We start from the raw sequence: 18320 nt of genomic DNA, 5'->3' as shown, positions 1-18320 counted from the left end.
AATCACTGGATTGGACTACTGGACTGGAACACTGGACTGACATTTTTTTTAATTTTTTTTTTACATATTCTGAGGTTGGTTTTATTGAGTCTTGCTGGCTAAGGGCCTTCAGAGAACTTGCAGTCTGCTACTAAAATGGTGAGTGTGAGGAGTGGAGTAAGCAAAAACTGACTTCTAGTGATTTCACTACTTGTTATGTTCTTCTACAGTACATATACTATACTCCTTATCAATATGCTGCAGGGAATGTGCTAGTAATGGTTAACCAACGATAAAGTCTTGGAGATAGTAGCAAGCTTGTAAAATGCTAATACATTTGGTCACATATTATGGTATGCCAACCTGCACCAGCACATGTAAGAACTGATCATGATAGCGGAGAAACCATGCAGTTGTGTATTGAGTTTGCATATTGCATGTAGGAACGATTAGCTACAATAGATTATCCTAGGAAGGATAGGTTGTGTCCCAGGGGTCTGAGCTATAGTATTTAGTTTAAGGATACAGATAGGTAACACAAATAATATAGTAAAATGATTTTTGGTTAGCTATCACTATAATTATATTACATCAAACACAATACACTAAGAAGTGTATAAGTGTTGTAGAGCATAAAAAGCAGTGAAATCACTAAAGGTCAGTTTTTTGCTTACTCCACTCCTCACACTCATCATTTTAGTAGCAGACGTGCAAGTTTTCTGAAGGTCCGACTCAATAAACCTGAGAATGTGTGAAAACCAAAAATATGTCAGTACAGTAGTCCAGTCCAGTGTTCCAGTCCAGTCCAGTGATTAGTTACACCCTTTCTCGACTGGTGTAGCAACTACTCACCCCAGCCACTAAATGAAACCAGCAACTATACAAAACCGGTATTCAGCAGTTTTAACTTCATAATTCAATGTTGTACTCTCCTTGTTGTTTATCTCACCATATTCCACAGAACCAAGCTTAAAAGGAAATTTATAAAATGTTCTCCACTCCAACATTGCATGGAATTGTCAGAAGTTATGATAACGCTAGGCATTCAATTGAGATCAGACATTAACTCAAAAAACATGACATTTATTTCGAGGAACTAAGATGTTTATACAGGACTGGTCACAATACGGTATGTATACACCCTGTATCAGTGTGCATCGCATATGATAAGTCAGACACCCCATATTAGCCAAACAGTATCATTATAGCTATTATACTAGCTAACAGTTGTTACAGCAAATGGTTTAGTCTACCTGGACTAGTTATCACCTCTCAGACAAGGCGGAGATGGTATACAGATCAACTGTTGATGTGGAACACCTCAAACAAATAAAACGTGTACCTACTAAATGTGTTGCTGCCAGACTAAATATCATTTGAGCTAAACAGTTGCTTGCACCCCAAAACATACTGTAAACTACTGACTCTATTCTATGAACCAATTTATCAACTGAGATCTACATTTGGAAAAGCAAAATTCTTTCTCAACAAGGAACTATCAATTTTAAACTTTATATAAATAATAAAAACATATCACTATGAACAAATTCCAGCTCCTACGTACATTCAATTCCTGTTTCCCCCCATGATATAATCCCCATACTCACATTCTACTTGTACACTCTATCCACTCATTAGTCTAACATGCATGGTCAGAGTCACAAGTGGGTGTCATGTAGGTATGCACTGTAGGTAGATCTGAGACGAGTCAAAAGTCTTGACCAGCCAAAATTTAGCTTTGACCTGTGACTAAGAGCCTTTTCCAGTGTGCGACTTAGCGACAATATTTTTGCACTTTTCAATTGCAAATTGAAAGTTTTTACCCTTGACCGTTGACTTGGTATGAATAAGTACCCTGTGTTGGAGTCACTAGCAGGTTTTCAAAACACAATGAAACAAGAAACTGGTTATATATGTGCATCTTAACATGGCTATCTGCCCTCAGTAAGAGACGGCCGACCATCATTACACTACCACAAATGACTCACCTCACGATGACTCTCGACGGGCGATGACCAAAACTTCTTCACCTTATGGAAGGCAGGGTGAGCAGTTTCTATGAAGCTGTAACAAGTTGATGTGGTTGACTGACTACAAGAAAGGCTGTCATCATCATTAACGGCAGCCGCTTCATGCATGGTGACGTTCTCCTCAGTCAAAAGGCTGCTATCACCAGTTACCGGGGTTCTGCGAAACGCTGTGGAGCTGCGTAACGTCCCCTTGACTGCATCCCGATGTTTACTATTCGTAGGGTTGCTCGCTGAACTGTGTCCTTTCTTCCAGCGAGTAGCCGCCTTGCTTTTCTTTAGCCTTACACGTGGAGTACCCATGATGTGCGTTAGATAGAATCACTAGTGTGCTCTATTAAGAATCATGACTCTACAACAGAAGTACTTGAAGCAGAAATTAACGTTGTTTACTGCTGCTCTTCGGACTGCTGAAGATCAAAAAGAAAGAGAGCAAACAGTTCTGGATCATATTAAAGAGGTGGACGCTAATCCCATGTTCGAAATAAATCCGGAGTTGCCACGTGATGCAGAATGGTTTAATAGTGCACCATTAAGCTTTTCTGGTGACCTCAAAGGCAAACTAGTCGTGTTAGATTTCTTTACTTACTGTTGTATCAATTGTCTCCATATCCTGCCAGACCTCAGCCGGCTAGAGAAAGAATTTCCCATTAAGGCTGGAGTTGTAGTTGTGGGCGTGCATTCCGCCAAATTTAATAACGAGAAATTATCAGACAATATCAGAAATGCCATTCAACGTCACAGCATTACCCACCCTGTGGTGAATGATGTTGATATTTTGTTGTGGGATGGTCTAGGAATAGAGTGCTGGCCGACATTAGTTGTATTTAGTCCTAGTGGGCATGTTCTTGCCACTATTGTGGGGGAGGGACATGCTGAAGAGCTTCAAGTAATAGTATCCATGGCAACACAGCACTATGGTGACCAATTGAGCACTCATGACATCTCATATGAGCCGGCACAAGTATCCAGTAAATCTACAAGTATCCTGAGTTATCCTGGCAAATTGTGCTATGAGAAAGGAACCCTTTACATTTCTGACAGTGGACATAATCGCATTCTTGTATCAGATGCCTCCACTGGTCGTGTTCTTGATGTAATAGGCTGTGGTGATGAAGGATTGAAGGATGGATCATTTAGTGATGCTTGTTTTTCATTCCCTCAAGGTCTAGTGTATCATGCTGGTCAATTGTATGTTGCAGACACCAACAACCATGCTCTGAGGATGGTGAGTAATTTTATTTTACACCACCCACTAAACAAGGCTTGTAAACACATGTCAGGTTGACTTCACTACATCAACAGTCACAACCATTGCTGGTACTGGTAGACAGGGTAATGATAAAGAAGGTGGCTGTTGTGGTACTAAACAAGAGCTTAGTTCACTGTGGGACTTAGCACTTGGATCTTCTCCAGGTAATACCCCTCATTATCTTGGTAACCATGCCAACAACCACTTATAGGTGGTGACCACATCAACTTGTTATATATTGCGATGGCTGGGACTCATCAGATATGGGCATACCTATTTGAGGACACTGTGTGGCTAAAAGGAGTGTAAGTTCTGTAAATAGATGAGCGTAATTCCATAATAGGCCTTTGTAAACAGATCCTATCCAGCTGGTACAGTAGTGGTATTCAGTGGATCTGGTGAAGAAGCTAATCGTAACAACTCTTATGCTCACAAGGCGTCATTTGCTCAGCCATCTGGACTAAGTGTTGTGCTGAAGCAGCAGAGAATATTTGTGGCTGACAGTGAGAGCAGTACTATTAGGATGGTTAGCTGTACAGATGGCTCTGTAAAGGCTGTGGTTGGTGGAGCCCTTGACCCACAGGTCAGGTCATAGTGATATAAGAACAGTTGTACTGCTGTCATGGATGAACTAGTTACATTTGTGTGCTGTTGCATACCGTCTAACTACACTCTCACAATTTGTCTGGCTTGACATTGCTTAATGTACTAATCTGTTTCTAGGACTTGTTTGCGTTTGGTGACAAGGATGGAAAGGCTCGTGATGTAAGATTGCAACATCCTATGGCAGTTGTGTGTAGCGAAGATGGTCAACAGGCTTATGTTGCTGACTCTTACAATCACAAGGTGTTCCCTTTAGTTGACACAACATCTTCTTCACCATGTTGTGTCCACAGATTAAGGTAGTAAACATCGCTAGCAAAACTTGTTCCACACTAGCTGGTGTTGGCAAGGCTACCTTGTCAGATGGTGGTTTTAATGAAGCAGCATTTTCAGAGCCAGGAGGGCTATGTTTATCAGGGGACCACCTGTATGTGGCTGATACTAACAATAACTGTGTAAGGATAATGGACCTCCGAACTAAGTCAGTCATTGTGGTAAGTTTAATAAATCCTACTACAGTGGAACCCATGTAATGTGGACACCTTGGGACTAACTTAACAAAGAGTGTGCTGGTTATCAAGGCCTCCTGATTTTCTGTATACTTTTAGATATCATCTATTAAAGGTGTCTGGGTTATGTAGGTGTCCAACATTAACAGGTTCCACTATTCAACTTGGAAGGTATCTCATTAGTACACCTGTCACTGTTGTAGTTGGAGTTACAGCTGCCACCTAAGAGGATTACTGGCAGAAGGGCAGTCACTGTTGAACATGACAAAGTACTGCTGTCATCAAGGGATGATAAACTGACACTAGAATTGGCCTTATCACTGCCAAGTGGTGCTCACCTGAATGATGAAGCTCCAAGCTGTTATCAAATTCTTGCAGGTGTTTCTGTTATTCATGTGTCAGTATGTGTATGTTTCTGGGAAGTTAAAACTAGTGTGCTCAGTCAGTGTTGAACTATGTGAGATGCGCAATTTAACACTTAAGATAATATTATTCATGTGTGCTGTTTCCATTCCAATCACTTAGTTGTTGTAGTGTTATTAGCAAATTAGTAACATAACTTACATCACAACAGGTAAACTATTACTGGATAAGGGAAAGATTGAGCAGAGCAACACCACACTGGCACCATTGAATGTGTTACCAGATGTCAACAATCTTGAGGTATGTCCTGAAAGCATTGTAAATTTAATAGTGAATCACTTCTTTTTTCAGGTTGAAGTTGTAGTCTATGTGTGTGAGGAGAATGGTACTTGTAGTATGTGCCAGTTCATACACAAAGTTCCACTTGACATAGCTGATACTCCCTCAATACAGCCCATTAAACTCACTGTAAATTGTCAACAATAAATTGAATTCTATTTATTATTTGCAGCATTTGTACAGTGCAATTTCCTGATAGTTTATTCCTAAAAATAATATCGTTTGCGGTTCGCCACCTGGCCTTGCGCGGCTTCGCACTCAAGTGTGGAATCAATTCCTCAAATTCCGTAAATGCCAGTGCGCAAAATTTGGTATATAAAGTAAACGAGTTGGTGAGCGTGGTAGATATTTCACACCTCTGTTAGCAGTAGCTAGATGCAGAATATGCCTGGCCGAGCAGATTTGATTGAACTGGACGAGACCATTTCAGCAATCAGGGAGCGACTGAGTAGCTTGTCTACGGAAAGGTCTTCACTAACTGAGAGAATGGAACGAATCAATCAGAACCTTCGCCAAATCAAAACTGTCAGATCTTTGTGTTGTTATCAATGTCGTAGTCAACTTAGTTTGGGAAGTTTCACTGGGTCTCGACTAAGCGTGCAAAGCGGTAGCTCCTTGGCCTCAAGTGTATCGTGTTGTTCTGAAAATGGATTTGGTTTGGACGAATGTGATGATGCAAGCAGTTTAAGTGACAGTTCGAGTATTGCTAGTTACTTTTCACCTGCTCAAGTTTGCTATCGTCACAGAAAAGCAGCTTACAAGCCGTCAGCATTGCAACTAGAAGTACTACCGCACTATACGAAGGACGGACAATCTGATTTGACCAAGATACCAGAAGTAACCTCACTCAGTCAAACATCTCTATCAGATGAGTCATCCGGGAGTGAATTAGACCTACTACAAACCAGCCAGAGTACTTATAACTTTGCTACTCAAGTGTCACAGCGAAGAAGAGCAAGTTTGCAAGCAACACGTTCAGACTCTTGCTTAGACGGACAGTCAGTGATAGCAAGGAGACCATTCAGTATTTACTACCCCGGCTGGAAGGGGAGCAATGACAGTATACAGAGTACAGCAAGTACAAGGTCTTGTATCAGAGGACTGGAAACAGCTGTATAGCACACACTACACACCAATTGTACATGTACACATGAATCAAATTGTTTTTAATCATCATCGAAATTGTTTTACTAAACTAACATTATAGTTGAGTATCAACCTAAGCTACAAGAGAAGTTCCAGACATTTCTGGTGGCATATCGATGCCCATTAGGTGCAGTATAGTTGGGGCAACATCTGACAGACAGGCATTGTGACCTGCAGCAACTTTAAACTGTGCCTTCCCTGTCAGGCTGAATGGCACTAGAAAAGAGATGAATAATGTCAGCCTTGTAATATGAATATTATTAGATGATGCTAAAATTAGTAAGCTTGTAGACCAACTGACCAAGCTAATTATACTATAGGGCTGCTCTTAACCCACACAATGGAGTCAAGGTAGCTTCAAGGTCTTCACAGTTTGGATTAGGGTAGGGTTTCATTGTTAGGTAATATTTGTATAATATTCAAGGTGACATACTAAGGAGTTATTGTCATCTGTAACTAATATGGAGTCCTTAATATTCAAGACAATTCAACATGTTCTGGACATGTTGAAATGTCCCGAATATCAAGGTGCCCTAATTTTCCAGAACACAAGGTTATTTTGAAGTCAAAACTAAGTGCCTGGATTATACAGGTGTCCACATTAACAGGTTCAATGAAGTTCTATAATTTTAAACACATGAAATTTTAATTTGTTGAAGTTGGTAGTTCTCATAACAAATTCTCCTAGGTAGGAAGTTTTTGTTTAATTTTTTACTATACCAGCTGGGCACTGAAGGGTGAACACAGAAGGCAGAGCCTGTTTACCACTAGCATTGGGTAGTGTAAGTATAGAATAAGTCAATTGGCACCTATGTTCTAACAAGGGGTCATAATAGGGTCCCAAGAACTCACCTCTGTTGGTAGTATGTTTGGTCACCGGATTATCATTATCGTCTATCATTGTTTCAGCATTACCGTGGTCTGCCGTAATCAGGAGGTTGTAACCATTAGCAACACATGCCTTCAGGATCACTCCTATAGCTTCATCTGCATGTAACCAATAGCAACCAAATAACAAACATGACTAAGTGACCAATAAATATGTCGGTTTACGATTGGTACACATTTAATGTCATCATGCATTAAATGGATCACCTGTAACTTCACATGCCTTGACAGCTGCTTCGTACACACCAGTGTGTCCGACCATGTCCGGAGGGGCAAAGTTACACATCACAAATGGATATTTACCACTGGCAACTGCTTCAGACACCTAAATTAACACATACCACACAACCATTAAATGGAGTATTGGAGGAACCTGATTATCAAGGTGTCCTGTGGTTGGTCAATTTATGTACTAAGGGATACTATAGGACCTCAACTAAGTGTTAGGTGTCCTCAAACATTAACAGGTAGCAAACTTACAGCCTGGCCTACACCAGCAACACTCATTTCTGGCTGGAGGTCGTAAGTGGCTACTTTAGGAGAAGGCACCATTAAACGATCTTCCTTGTCAAATGGTTTCTCCACTCCACCATTGAAGAAGAAAGTGACATGAGCATATTTCTCCGTCTCTACACACACAAGTAGTGGATGTCATACATGAATGGTATTATTGTATGTCACGTCTGAAGGTGTGATAACTAACTCAATTGTGACTAGTTCAGTTTGATAACAGACAGTATAATTTACAAGAATACTGTGTATTGAAACAATATTCAATGGTTGATGTACTAGATACAATAGAGACATGCTGGCTGGTTATCTAACCTGCACAGTGAAACTGAGGGATTCCTTTCTTTGATAACCACTCAGCAAGAGTATTGATAGGTACTTCAGGGGGAAACAAATTATTGAAAGGAAACTCTTTTTTGTATTCTGTCATTGTTACAACTTCCTACAGTGGAATTGATATGGTTTCGCTGGTACACACTAGTGCAGAAGATAACTCACTAAGTCTTTCAGTGTAGTGGCTACATCAAACTGGGGCTTGATCCCAAATGCTTCAACGATTTGCCTCATCCTGTCAGCTCTGAAGTCGATAAACAGTAAAGTGTCTCCATCTGCAATGTGAACACAACAATGATTACAACTCTACAGCTCAGTAATAAGGCTACTTGTGGCCACAATAATGAGGTGGTCTTATTGCTGAGGTCATAAAGCACATCTTAGCTATGTCATGATAACTAGTTATATTTCACTCAGTAAGGTTTCAATGATCACTTAGTTGATGGTGCAACAGACATACAAAGTTTGGCGAATCAATTTATAGTGCAGTGGACCATCAGTGCTGTACACCAGCACTGTAAAATAGATGACAGTTTTTGGAAATTTACCATACTGCAGCCAACATTGAATCATAATAAAATTGGCAAATAAGTTTGACTCAATTTACCAAATTCGCCAAACTATAGTCCTTCTGCCAAACTTTCGTTACGACAGTCCTTACACCTGGTCCAGGCGTTAAAGTAACTTGACATAGTTATGTCTCAACAGCCAGAGCCATGAGAGGGTTACCCAATACTCCCAATTGATGATAATCTTACACAACAACATGTAATATGTTTATTTGGTAGGCAATCCTCCTTAGTGACATTGTTTGTTTCACCACATCCTTATAACAAGAAAGTCTGCAATGGTTTTCCCTATCACCTTAGTAGAAGGGAAGTTGACCTTACCAGGGTGGTCCACCCTCTTTATGTGGTGGAATTGGTAGGATGCTTTCAACCCAACTATGCACCTCTGGGTACCCACTACATTACATCATACACACCGATAGCAGGAAAACAACACAGGCACTACACACAACAATTCTACAGAATCTTAATTGTTATTACACTATCTCTGTATATGGTACAGTTTCCTGTTGTGTTGTTTTTATTTGTAAAATAATTTTCTATACATTACTATGTTGCATTACCAAAACGTAACATGTTGTTGGACATAAACACTGTCTTTATTTAAGAACCCACAAAGAAGTCATATACGAATATTTTATTTATTTAATGGACTTTTTAATGTAGACAAAAGGTCTGTGGTAAACTGTACCCACAGCCAAACTGGAATTCATACATACATACGTACATGTATCTCTTATTGGGTGCACTTTAGACCAGTCACTACACACTTGGTGTAGCCAGAGAATATTAATGTATACCTTTAGTACTAAGAGTTAAGAGTTCACAATATTTATGCGAAGCCAAGAAATATAATGGCTGCAATTTTGATGACATGGTGAAGCTACCATGCTGTCATTATTAAAATTAACATCACTGCAGCCATTTCTTAATTGGTAGCCACTTTTTGATTTCACCACTGGCTTTATTAGAATGAAGGCTACACCCTTTTACTTTAACTTTGGCTGTGTTTTCATAATATCAAAACTTTAGAGTTCAATATTATGAACTCTTGATAAAATGTAATATCTCTTTTTGTATTTGTTTGGTACAGCAGGATAAACATAAAAGTACAACGTAAATGCTTCTAGGAAAAGTGTTAGTCTAGTTACTTGATTATCAGTATTGCTATAATGCCTTCCCAATAATGGAAAAATATTCAATTTTTCCCCACCAAAAGTATGCAGCCTACTATGCACCTTACAACACAAGGTTTGGCTTCAAATTAATGCTGGTTAGCTTCTTGAAAAGCATCCTTTACTGTTTGACCATATTTGGCATTGACAAGTAGTGCTATCCATCAACACACACAGCCACAAACATGCCACACTACAGATGCCACTCTGGCCAGTACATCACTCTAGTAGGACAATGGGTAATGTCAGTAGTTAGTATGGTACGTACTGACTGCTTCATTCATTACAGTGTAACAGTAAACCTGCTTTGAAAAACAATCTTATGTAAACCTGCTTTGAAAAATCATCTTATAGACAGAAGTCCTCATGTAATTCATCATGAAACTCTATCAAACAATGACAGTTACGGTGAGACTAAATTTCAAATCCATACCATATTCAGATGGCAAGTTATGAGTTGTCCAATCAGAATGATGTTTTTTACAGACTGATACACTTGGTGTTATTTATATACATCAGCCTATTCTACTAGACGAAGCATCAAGGGAAAGTTTAGAGATAGTTTAGCAATATACACCAACTGCTCAAGTCTTTCGAGAGCTCAGACCATAGACCTATATACAAGTACACACAATCCAGCCATTCTTCCTAACTTTCTATAATGCAGCCATGCAAGACATGACAGTTGCACACTGATGAGCTGGTCAAGGTGGAGTTCTTCTGGTGAGTTTATAAACCACTTTATACACAGTAAAACAATTATGTTACCTAGTAACACTTTATTACCACCTGTGAAGTGGTTAAATCAGTGTTGAAAACTTAGGTGGAACCACTGGCTTGGCGACATTTAGGTTTCATCATTGAAGAGTGACAGAAGAATGAAAAAAGAAGGCTAAGGCATTGATAGCTGATTGTCACATCACAAGGAGATCATGGTACATACTTGAGCTGCAGCACAGATCATTCCACAGAGAAATGTATGGGACAATGGCAGCCATTCACCTACAGCCAGCCCAGTGTGTATTTGTACTACTAATAGACTACACAGTTCTATTTATAGATAATCAGAGCCACTTTGATGTTATGATAATGCCCCACATGTGGGATAGCTAATGACATCATCCCCTTGGTAACCCCCCCTGCTGATACACCAGTCAGTGGATATGTTCAGAATGACCAACACATTAATATGGATAATGAGCCAGAACTAAGTGTGTACCTATTGTAGTGTTTGAAGTCATATCAGTCAAAGTGTGATATGCAAACTCTTGTAATCACAATTGTGTATTTTAAGTAATAATATAAATACAATAAAACCACCAATATAAACAAGAATGTTTGTCTGTTGTGCGCTTGGATGAGTTTTTTCCTCTACATAATTTGGTTCTCTGGAGAAGGTTTGGTTTCAAAGCTAAACCGCCAAGACAAATAAGTTCAAGTACAGTACTTACCATAAAGTGGATACATGGTTGGTTAGTCATTGAGTATCCCAATTATATCTCACATCAACTAGTACAGTACTTTACATTGTGTAAGATATGTTTTCTTCTAGCCAGTATTCAAGTTGTCCCAACCAGTGACAAAACACCTGCCATCACCCTGAACTTGTGTATATGACAACGAAAATTGACTAAACTGCATTTTATAAAAAGGGTCTACTGTCTTTCATCTTGACAACACATTATTATTGCCTGATATGGTCAAAAATCTCAAAATAAGGGGATATTCTCAATGATCCCAGTCACTTAGTGAATATGGGTAGGTTATACAAGAAGAGTTTTGGCTTGCTTGTAGTGCATCAGTTTACTCACTGCTATCTTGTAGAAACCACATCGTTAGCAACTACTGTGCTAACAATGCCATACAGGATGCTACAACAGAAACCACCATAGCATTTGTACTGAATGTACACTGAAAGAATATATTTATTAAGGCACAAAATGGGCCCATAGATGGGATATGTATCCATTTCAATGAGACACACTACTGCCTTAAAGGACGCCCTACTAACTGTTAGCCGCCTACCAGACAGAATAAAAGACAATTGTTACCAGTCTGAAACCATGTGTTGACGAGTAAGGTATTCACAAAAGAGATTGAATTAACAGCTTGCAAGTGCCACTATCAACACCTCAAGCAGTACTATCAACAACTCAAGTCAATAATTCAAGTAGACCATATGAAGTGGTTACACGTGAAACTGTTTATGCATTATTCCATCACCATGGTAACTAATAACAAGTTATCTGACATGACTAGATGGTATGCCCTAGCTATGTTTTGCAATGAGAAATCCTTACCCATTTATTCTTGGTGACCAGAGTTTGAGGGACTGTATAAGTATCCTAAGGCCCAACATGGACAGTAACTTGAACACCACACACACTACACACAGGAACACAGCTGTTGTGAAACCTGTGTAATAGTATGGAAACCTTGAGACCAGCCCAAAAAGTGCCCTGATGTCAAGGTGTCCTGATTTTCCAAGAAGGATTAGAAAATTAATGCATTTGATGTCTGGAGACTAAGTGAGGATAAAATATAATAAAACAGCAGGGACATTCAAACTGTTGTGACAACATGCACATCAAATGCTGTGGCCAGCAGAGTCATCACGTTCCACTGATCATGTGATGTAGCTAATGATGGTGTCCAACAAAGTTGTCAAGACAGGCAAAAGTCTTAGGACACCACAGGGACAGGTAGTGTGGCCTCAATAACGAGGTGGTCTTATCAATGAGGTCAAGAAGTACACAGTGAAATTATGGACACCTTGATAATGAGGACATCTGCCAATTTGTATCAGTGTATACACACTTGTCAGGATACCAATCGCATGAGTTTAGACCCCTCATACCAGGACACCTAGCTATAGACCTCTCAATTCAACATGGTTCAAAATCTGAATATATAGCCAGCAGGGTTCCGCAGTTCCACTTTAGATATCTTGGAAGCCTTCCATTTCTTGTACCATTACCAGGAAGAATTCCGGATGCTTATGACAAACGAAAGTGTATTACTATGGCAATGATACATAAGCCTTGTCAGGCCATGGGAAGTTGACCACAGAATATTGAGTTAAAGTGTACTCAATTACTAACAGTACATGATCTGAAACCTGATGAATTACCAGTTCACTATGTAATCTCTGATGATCCCAATTTATCACACAAGTTAACAAGCCATGCAACAACATGTAAACATTTGTAAACAAAACACACAGGCCTAAGGTAACATGAATACATGGTATCAAGAGTTCATATTATGAACTCTTGATAGTATAGTCAGTACACTGACAACATTTACCATATGTCACAAGTAATAATATTACTATCACTAGACAATGCTAATGTTTGGTGTAAGCCTGTGAAATGAATTGAACACAGTGCTGGATGCCATGATTTCTGGCAGATAATAGTGGTCGTCTGCATGGCTTTTCATTACAGGAAATAGCTAGCTACTATTGTTGACGTCCTAAGTTTAGCTAATTCGGTAACTTTTAAAATTGTAATTGCTAAAGGGAGGCAGCATCAGCCATGAGAGGTTGCCAACGGCTTGGGACTCTTGTACACTATCTGAGAAATCTAATTAGAATATTTTGACATTCTGAAATCTGGACTCATCTAATAATTGGATATTTTAATTTCCGTCCAAATTATTGACTTGTTGAAGCGAACAAAGATGGCTATGGTGACTATTTGTGGTATTTGACTACCAGATAAGGACACTTGTGCTCCTGTTGAGGCTTCTGTGATCCCCCTTCGTCCATTTATGCACAAGTAAAACTTGTAAAAAATTAATATTGTATTTACAAATACTAGGACTCTTGTACACAATTTCAACATTTTGCGGGGGCGTTGGTGACCCCTTGATCAGCTGAAATTGCTCTTCAGCTATGCCCTGCACACAACATACATAGCAACATACACATACAATAATTATTATGTATAACTTGGCATAACTAAAATGTTTGTAAGTATAACTATATAATCACAATTCATTTTATATATAGCCTTGGCTTAATGACTGGTTGTAAGAGAGAGCATACTTGAAGAATGTCAAGAAGTGGAAGAAACATCCTCATTAAGTTTCATGAAAATTTGCAACCAAGCGTGATATGACGTACTATGATTTGAATACTGCATCAATGCCTTACCTAATAGAATTGTCGCAGCATATGCAAGTAGATATCATGGTAACATCATAATAGTCTCATCACCAACCACATTTGAAGTAGATAGCAGTTTTCATAATGGTATTGTAGAGATACGACATTTACTGTGAGCCAGCTCTAGAAAGAACTGATGTTTCTTACAAGCAACGTGGTGACATTTAAAAAAAAAAACAAACCAACATGTGTATCATGAAGGGAGAGTATCAAGATAAATGGAAGGACGCATGTTTGAGCACTTCCACCAGATCTGATTTGTCTGTTCTTCATGCTTAACACGTACTTGAATAAGTTTTCTGAGTAATCTTGGGTGGTGCGTATTTCGTATTGGAACTGGATTTATAGAATTTCTTCAGCAGCTTCGTCTGTCTTCTTAATCTGTTGATTTCATTTCTTCTCCTTAGCATGTGTTGTCTAGCATCTTCATTGATGGCCATAACACTCATCAACTGCTACGTGCATACAATGACAAGTGGCTAGAAAACTGGCTCACTGTGCTTTTTTTGTGCTGACAGTCTCGTTCACTCACCATGGATAGAGTACTGTCTCGCTCTCTCTTCTACATGAATCTTTGCACATAGCGCACTAATCATGTCAATCATTATGTAGTCACAACTGATTCTTCATTGTATTCCTTCGCTTACAGCCTTGACATTGACAGACGCATACATACATACACACACATTAGCTGCACGTACTTCTCATCTATGTGGGACTCGCTCAGGCTCGCCCCAATTACTATGTCATTAATGGATGGTTAATTAATGTGTTGCCTGGTGGGATGATAAAGAAATTATTGTGTGTATACATAAACATAAAATGTGTGTATGTGTCACTGTGCATGTGTGTGTGTGTGTGTGTGTGTGTGTGTGTGTGTGTGTGTGTGTGTGTATGTGTGTTGTGTGCGGCTAGAGTTGGTTATCTGGAAAGAATAGCAGACAGCAGGATGCCAAAGAGTGTTATGTTTAGTTGCCTGTCTCCTCAACCCAGGTGCGGTCCAAGGAAAAGGTGGAGGGACGTTATCCATAAGGATTTAGCCTACATTGGTGCAGGTGGTATGAGGAGGCCAACAGATCCAGAGCAGCTAGGATGGAGGGCATTGTGTCTCAGTGCTATAGCAGCTCATCAACGATTCACACAGCTCAATATCAAGTGTGTGAAGGATGTGGTAGAGGTTTTCAAAGAGAGAGTGACAAGAAGAGGTACAAGTGTTTAAATGAGAGACAAAAGCCTGTGAGTGAACAGAAAGGTGCGTGCAGTGTCAGGTATGTCTGAGAGCAAGGGCGGATTGGCAGTTCATAGGTGCAATCTACCAGCCAAGACTTGATGTTGCTGTCCCTTTCGAGAGAACATGACCGTCTTCAGTACAGAACGTGTGTGTGTGTGTGTGTGCACATACATGTGCATTTTATGAGCACACATAAAATGTAAAATGCGCTCACATAAAACACTCAACCTCGTCCACAATACACACCTTGCACTAGTCCATTCTGGTCAATGATTATCGGCTTCATGAATTCATCAGTCATCTTCTGGTCACCCACACCATTGTAACGTTGTGTCATCACCTGTCAGAACATCACGATATTGACACACCCATGACGCCCCCACATGACGTACATCTATTACACGGTCTGGACTGACAACTTCACCAGTTCCATTTACCATCCCATCATATGCAAGCTTGATCCTCTCGTATCTCTTGTCTCTGTCCATTGCATAGTAACGACCAGTAAGTGTTGACAATGACCCATAGTTCAGGCTTGACATGTACTCTTGTAGCTGTTTGACATAAGTCACTATATAGGAATAACAACAACAACTATAGTGCAATATACAGGCACAACAGTAACACTGTTGAAATCATGACTCAGTAGTAGTGCAAATAGTGAACCTGTTTAACTTCACCTCTGAAAGAGAAAAAACCTTCAGGACCGAAAAAGTTTACTTAACACGTTTCAAGACAGATTTCTACTGAAATAGCAGTAACAATTACTGTTTTAAAGGTACAATTAGTTCAATGATTAACTGTACCCCAATGGTCTACTGACCTCCACTGGTTGGTGAGGTGTCTCGACCATCAGCAAAGAAGTGCACAAAACAATTAGGAACAGCATGCTGTTTGGCTGCCTCCAAGAGTGCAAACAAGTGGTCTATATGGCTGTGAACCCCACCATCACTAACCTAGTTACAAGACATGTGATATGCACACTACCTGGTTACAAGACACACTACTCACCAACCCCAGAAAGTGCACACGTCCATTGCCACTCTTTGCTCTTGAGAACATCTTCACCAAATTTGGTTCATTGTGAAAAGTCTTCTCTTCAATGGACTTATTGATGGCTACTATATCCTATAATAGTAAGGTGTGAGATACATCAGTAGAAGATCATGCAAGCCAGTAAAAACATTAACATAGCATTGTAGTTTTGTGATGTTAGCAATTCAAACCATTTCAGGGTGATCATTTAGCTATATGGTTAAGTTTCTGCAATGTTAATCACTTGTAGTGAAATGCACTTAACCTTAGCATCTACAGCCTTGATGTGAGACATGGGATAATATTCTAAAGCATTTGCTAAATGACGCATGCGACTTACTAAATTCAATTAAGTTATGTAAACACATTTGCATTATGACATCATAGGCTACCTCCTTGATCAAACACTTCACATACTCTTGTGCTTATTATTAGCACTTGCAGTGTGTACTAATCATACGGTAAGATGTGGACTTCACCAGGTCCATGCTGGGTGCAAACTAAGAGACTTTCCTACAATGGATGCTGTTCCTTAGGGTTGAGATGTGCAACTGTACCTTATAGTGAGTTAATCTCAAGAGTAAAAGTTATCATGAATGACTGATCTCTTGGAGGGTAACAGCCTATGATGTGTACTGAATTACTAGCTAACAAACAATTTACAAGTAAACTTTTCATGAGAGGAGCGTCAGTCACAAAAACTGTGAAAAGTTTTCTCCTCAAAAATAACCTGCTATCATACAGTGTACTGTATGATCATGGCTTTACTGGCCAAAAATATCATCCCAAAATCAAAATACCTTCATGACAGTTTGGCAGCATTGGTTAGGCATAAAACCAAGCCCATAAATCTCTTCAGAGCAACCCCAAACCCTTCCAAAAAGTTTTGTGAAATTTCTATTTAACAGAATTTTCTGCTGACTATAGCTGACTAACTGATGCCTTCAGCCACATAACTTGACTTTGGATAAGGCTATGGGTCTTGATTTCTTCACTATTCAACGTCCCTTTTTGCCAGCTGCAGCAGCTACAATGCACACATCACAGACTTACCTTTGTCCTCCTTTGTGTATAGTTCCAAAACATACCATGCATGTGACATACATGTGCATGGAGATGTGTGTAGCCTCCTTGTAATAGACATGTTGCTCCTCACATGCATGTAACAATTAACCATGCATGGAAAGTTAATGGTACATGCATACAACAATTTTGTTTGACTTTTGCCACTGCTCCATTGACACATTAAATGAGGATCTTTTATCACTTTCCTCATCAGTTCAATACACATCTTTAGATCTATATAGAAGAAGCTTTCTTGATGCAATCACTAACATATGGGCATCTACTCCTTTAGACATCAGGCTGAGAAGTTCTGAAGAGGGATGGTCTACTGTTTTGAAACTGTTACAGAGACATCTTTGTGTTTAATTGTATGTATGTTGTATGTTCTTTAGATGATATTGTAAATAATTTTTTTAAAATGTAATGTGCACAGCATTTCCATGAATTTTATGTGGTAGCCTATCTGATGTGTTACTTTTTTATGTCACTAATAATTTACATGCACACAGCCAACTGTACGTCGGCAAAATTACCAAAGAAGGCTTTGTACTCAGAACAAGTCATATGAGATCTTAACACAAATTCTATGTACACACAAGCAGTTATCCACAGCAACTTATACACTACCATCCTTATCTTGTATCCTAGTGTGAGGGTTCGTGCGCTTAGGAACCGCATTATTGTTATAAGTTCCAGGGGTCATAAGTTTACTAATTACCTGATACGTCACTCTTCCTGTTCCGATAGTGAAATGTCCAACTTCACTGTTCCCCATTAGTCCAGCTGGAAGACCCACTGCTAACCCTGACGCGTCAAGCGTGACGTACTGGTCCTTCTTCTGTGCTAGTTCGTCCATTACTGGGGTGGCGGCATTTAAAATAGCATTCCCTGCAACTTCGAAGTAAAAGGGTGATTCATAAAATGTATTCTCACCTTTAACATGCTCTGCCACGCCCCACCCGTCTATCACTATCAAGCAAACATTCGCCATGACCAATTTCTATCTGGAGCAAGCTCTGCAACCAATTTCACGCACCGGCGCTTAAGCCCCGCATTACATTTACGAGTTTATTTTTTGCGAATCATCCAGCAGTAAGCGTAGATAATATACCCCCCATTATCTATGCA

At 39.5% G+C, this 18320-nt stretch overlaps 3 protein-coding genes and 1 long non-coding RNA gene across 4 annotated transcripts in view; 2 read left to right on the top strand and 2 right to left on the bottom strand.

Annotated features, from left to right (window-relative positions):
- The window catches only part of LOC136267986 (RRP12-like protein), a 31406-nt gene extending 29057 nt beyond the window's left edge, over nt 1–2349 (bottom strand). Inside the window, exon 1 of the mRNA XM_066063206.1 lies at nt 1968–2349. Coding sequence (XP_065919278.1) covers nt 1968–2309 — 342 coding nt within the window. The 5' untranslated portion in view covers nt 2310–2349. The remainder of the gene's footprint in view (nt 1–1967) is intronic.
- Nucleotides 2308–6271, top strand: LOC136267987 (NHL repeat-containing protein 2-like). The gene is made up of 9 exons (XM_066063208.1): nt 2308–3234; nt 3290–3422; nt 3470–3563; nt 3616–3841; nt 3982–4104; nt 4155–4355; nt 4574–4748; nt 4945–5033; nt 5085–6271. The coding sequence occupies exons 1-9, from the start codon at nt 2353–2355 to the stop codon at nt 5217–5219; spliced, it is 2058 nt and encodes a 685-aa protein (XP_065919280.1). The 5' UTR covers nt 2308–2352; the 3' UTR covers nt 5220–6271.
- LOC136267990 (2,3-bisphosphoglycerate-independent phosphoglycerate mutase-like) lies at nt 6218–18278 on the bottom strand. The gene is made up of 12 exons (XM_066063211.1): nt 18126–18278; nt 17911–18080; nt 16104–16220; nt 15916–16048; nt 15485–15663; nt 15339–15432; nt 8115–8224; nt 7932–8058; nt 7587–7735; nt 7314–7431; nt 7071–7205; nt 6218–6434 (listed from the first exon to the last, which is right to left on the bottom strand). The coding sequence occupies exons 1-12, from the start codon at nt 18181–18183 to the stop codon at nt 6292–6294; spliced, it is 1533 nt and encodes a 510-aa protein (XP_065919283.1). The 5' UTR covers nt 18184–18278; the 3' UTR covers nt 6218–6291.
- On the top strand, nt 16558–17600 carry LOC136268002 (uncharacterized). The gene is made up of 2 exons (XR_010706846.1): nt 16558–16690; nt 17425–17600. It is a non-coding gene; the product is annotated as an uncharacterized lncRNA (long non-coding RNA).
- Nucleotides 18279–18320: the final 42 nt, after the last annotated feature.

The sequence above is a fragment of the Dysidea avara genome, chromosome 10 (genome assembly GCF_963678975.1).
Source record: "Dysidea avara chromosome 10, odDysAvar1.4, whole genome shotgun sequence".
Lineage (NCBI taxonomy): Eukaryota > Metazoa > Porifera > Demospongiae > Dictyoceratida > Dysideidae > Dysidea > Dysidea avara.
The sequence above is the reverse complement of the archived record's forward strand: the minus strand, read 5'-3'. Positions and strand labels throughout refer to the sequence as shown.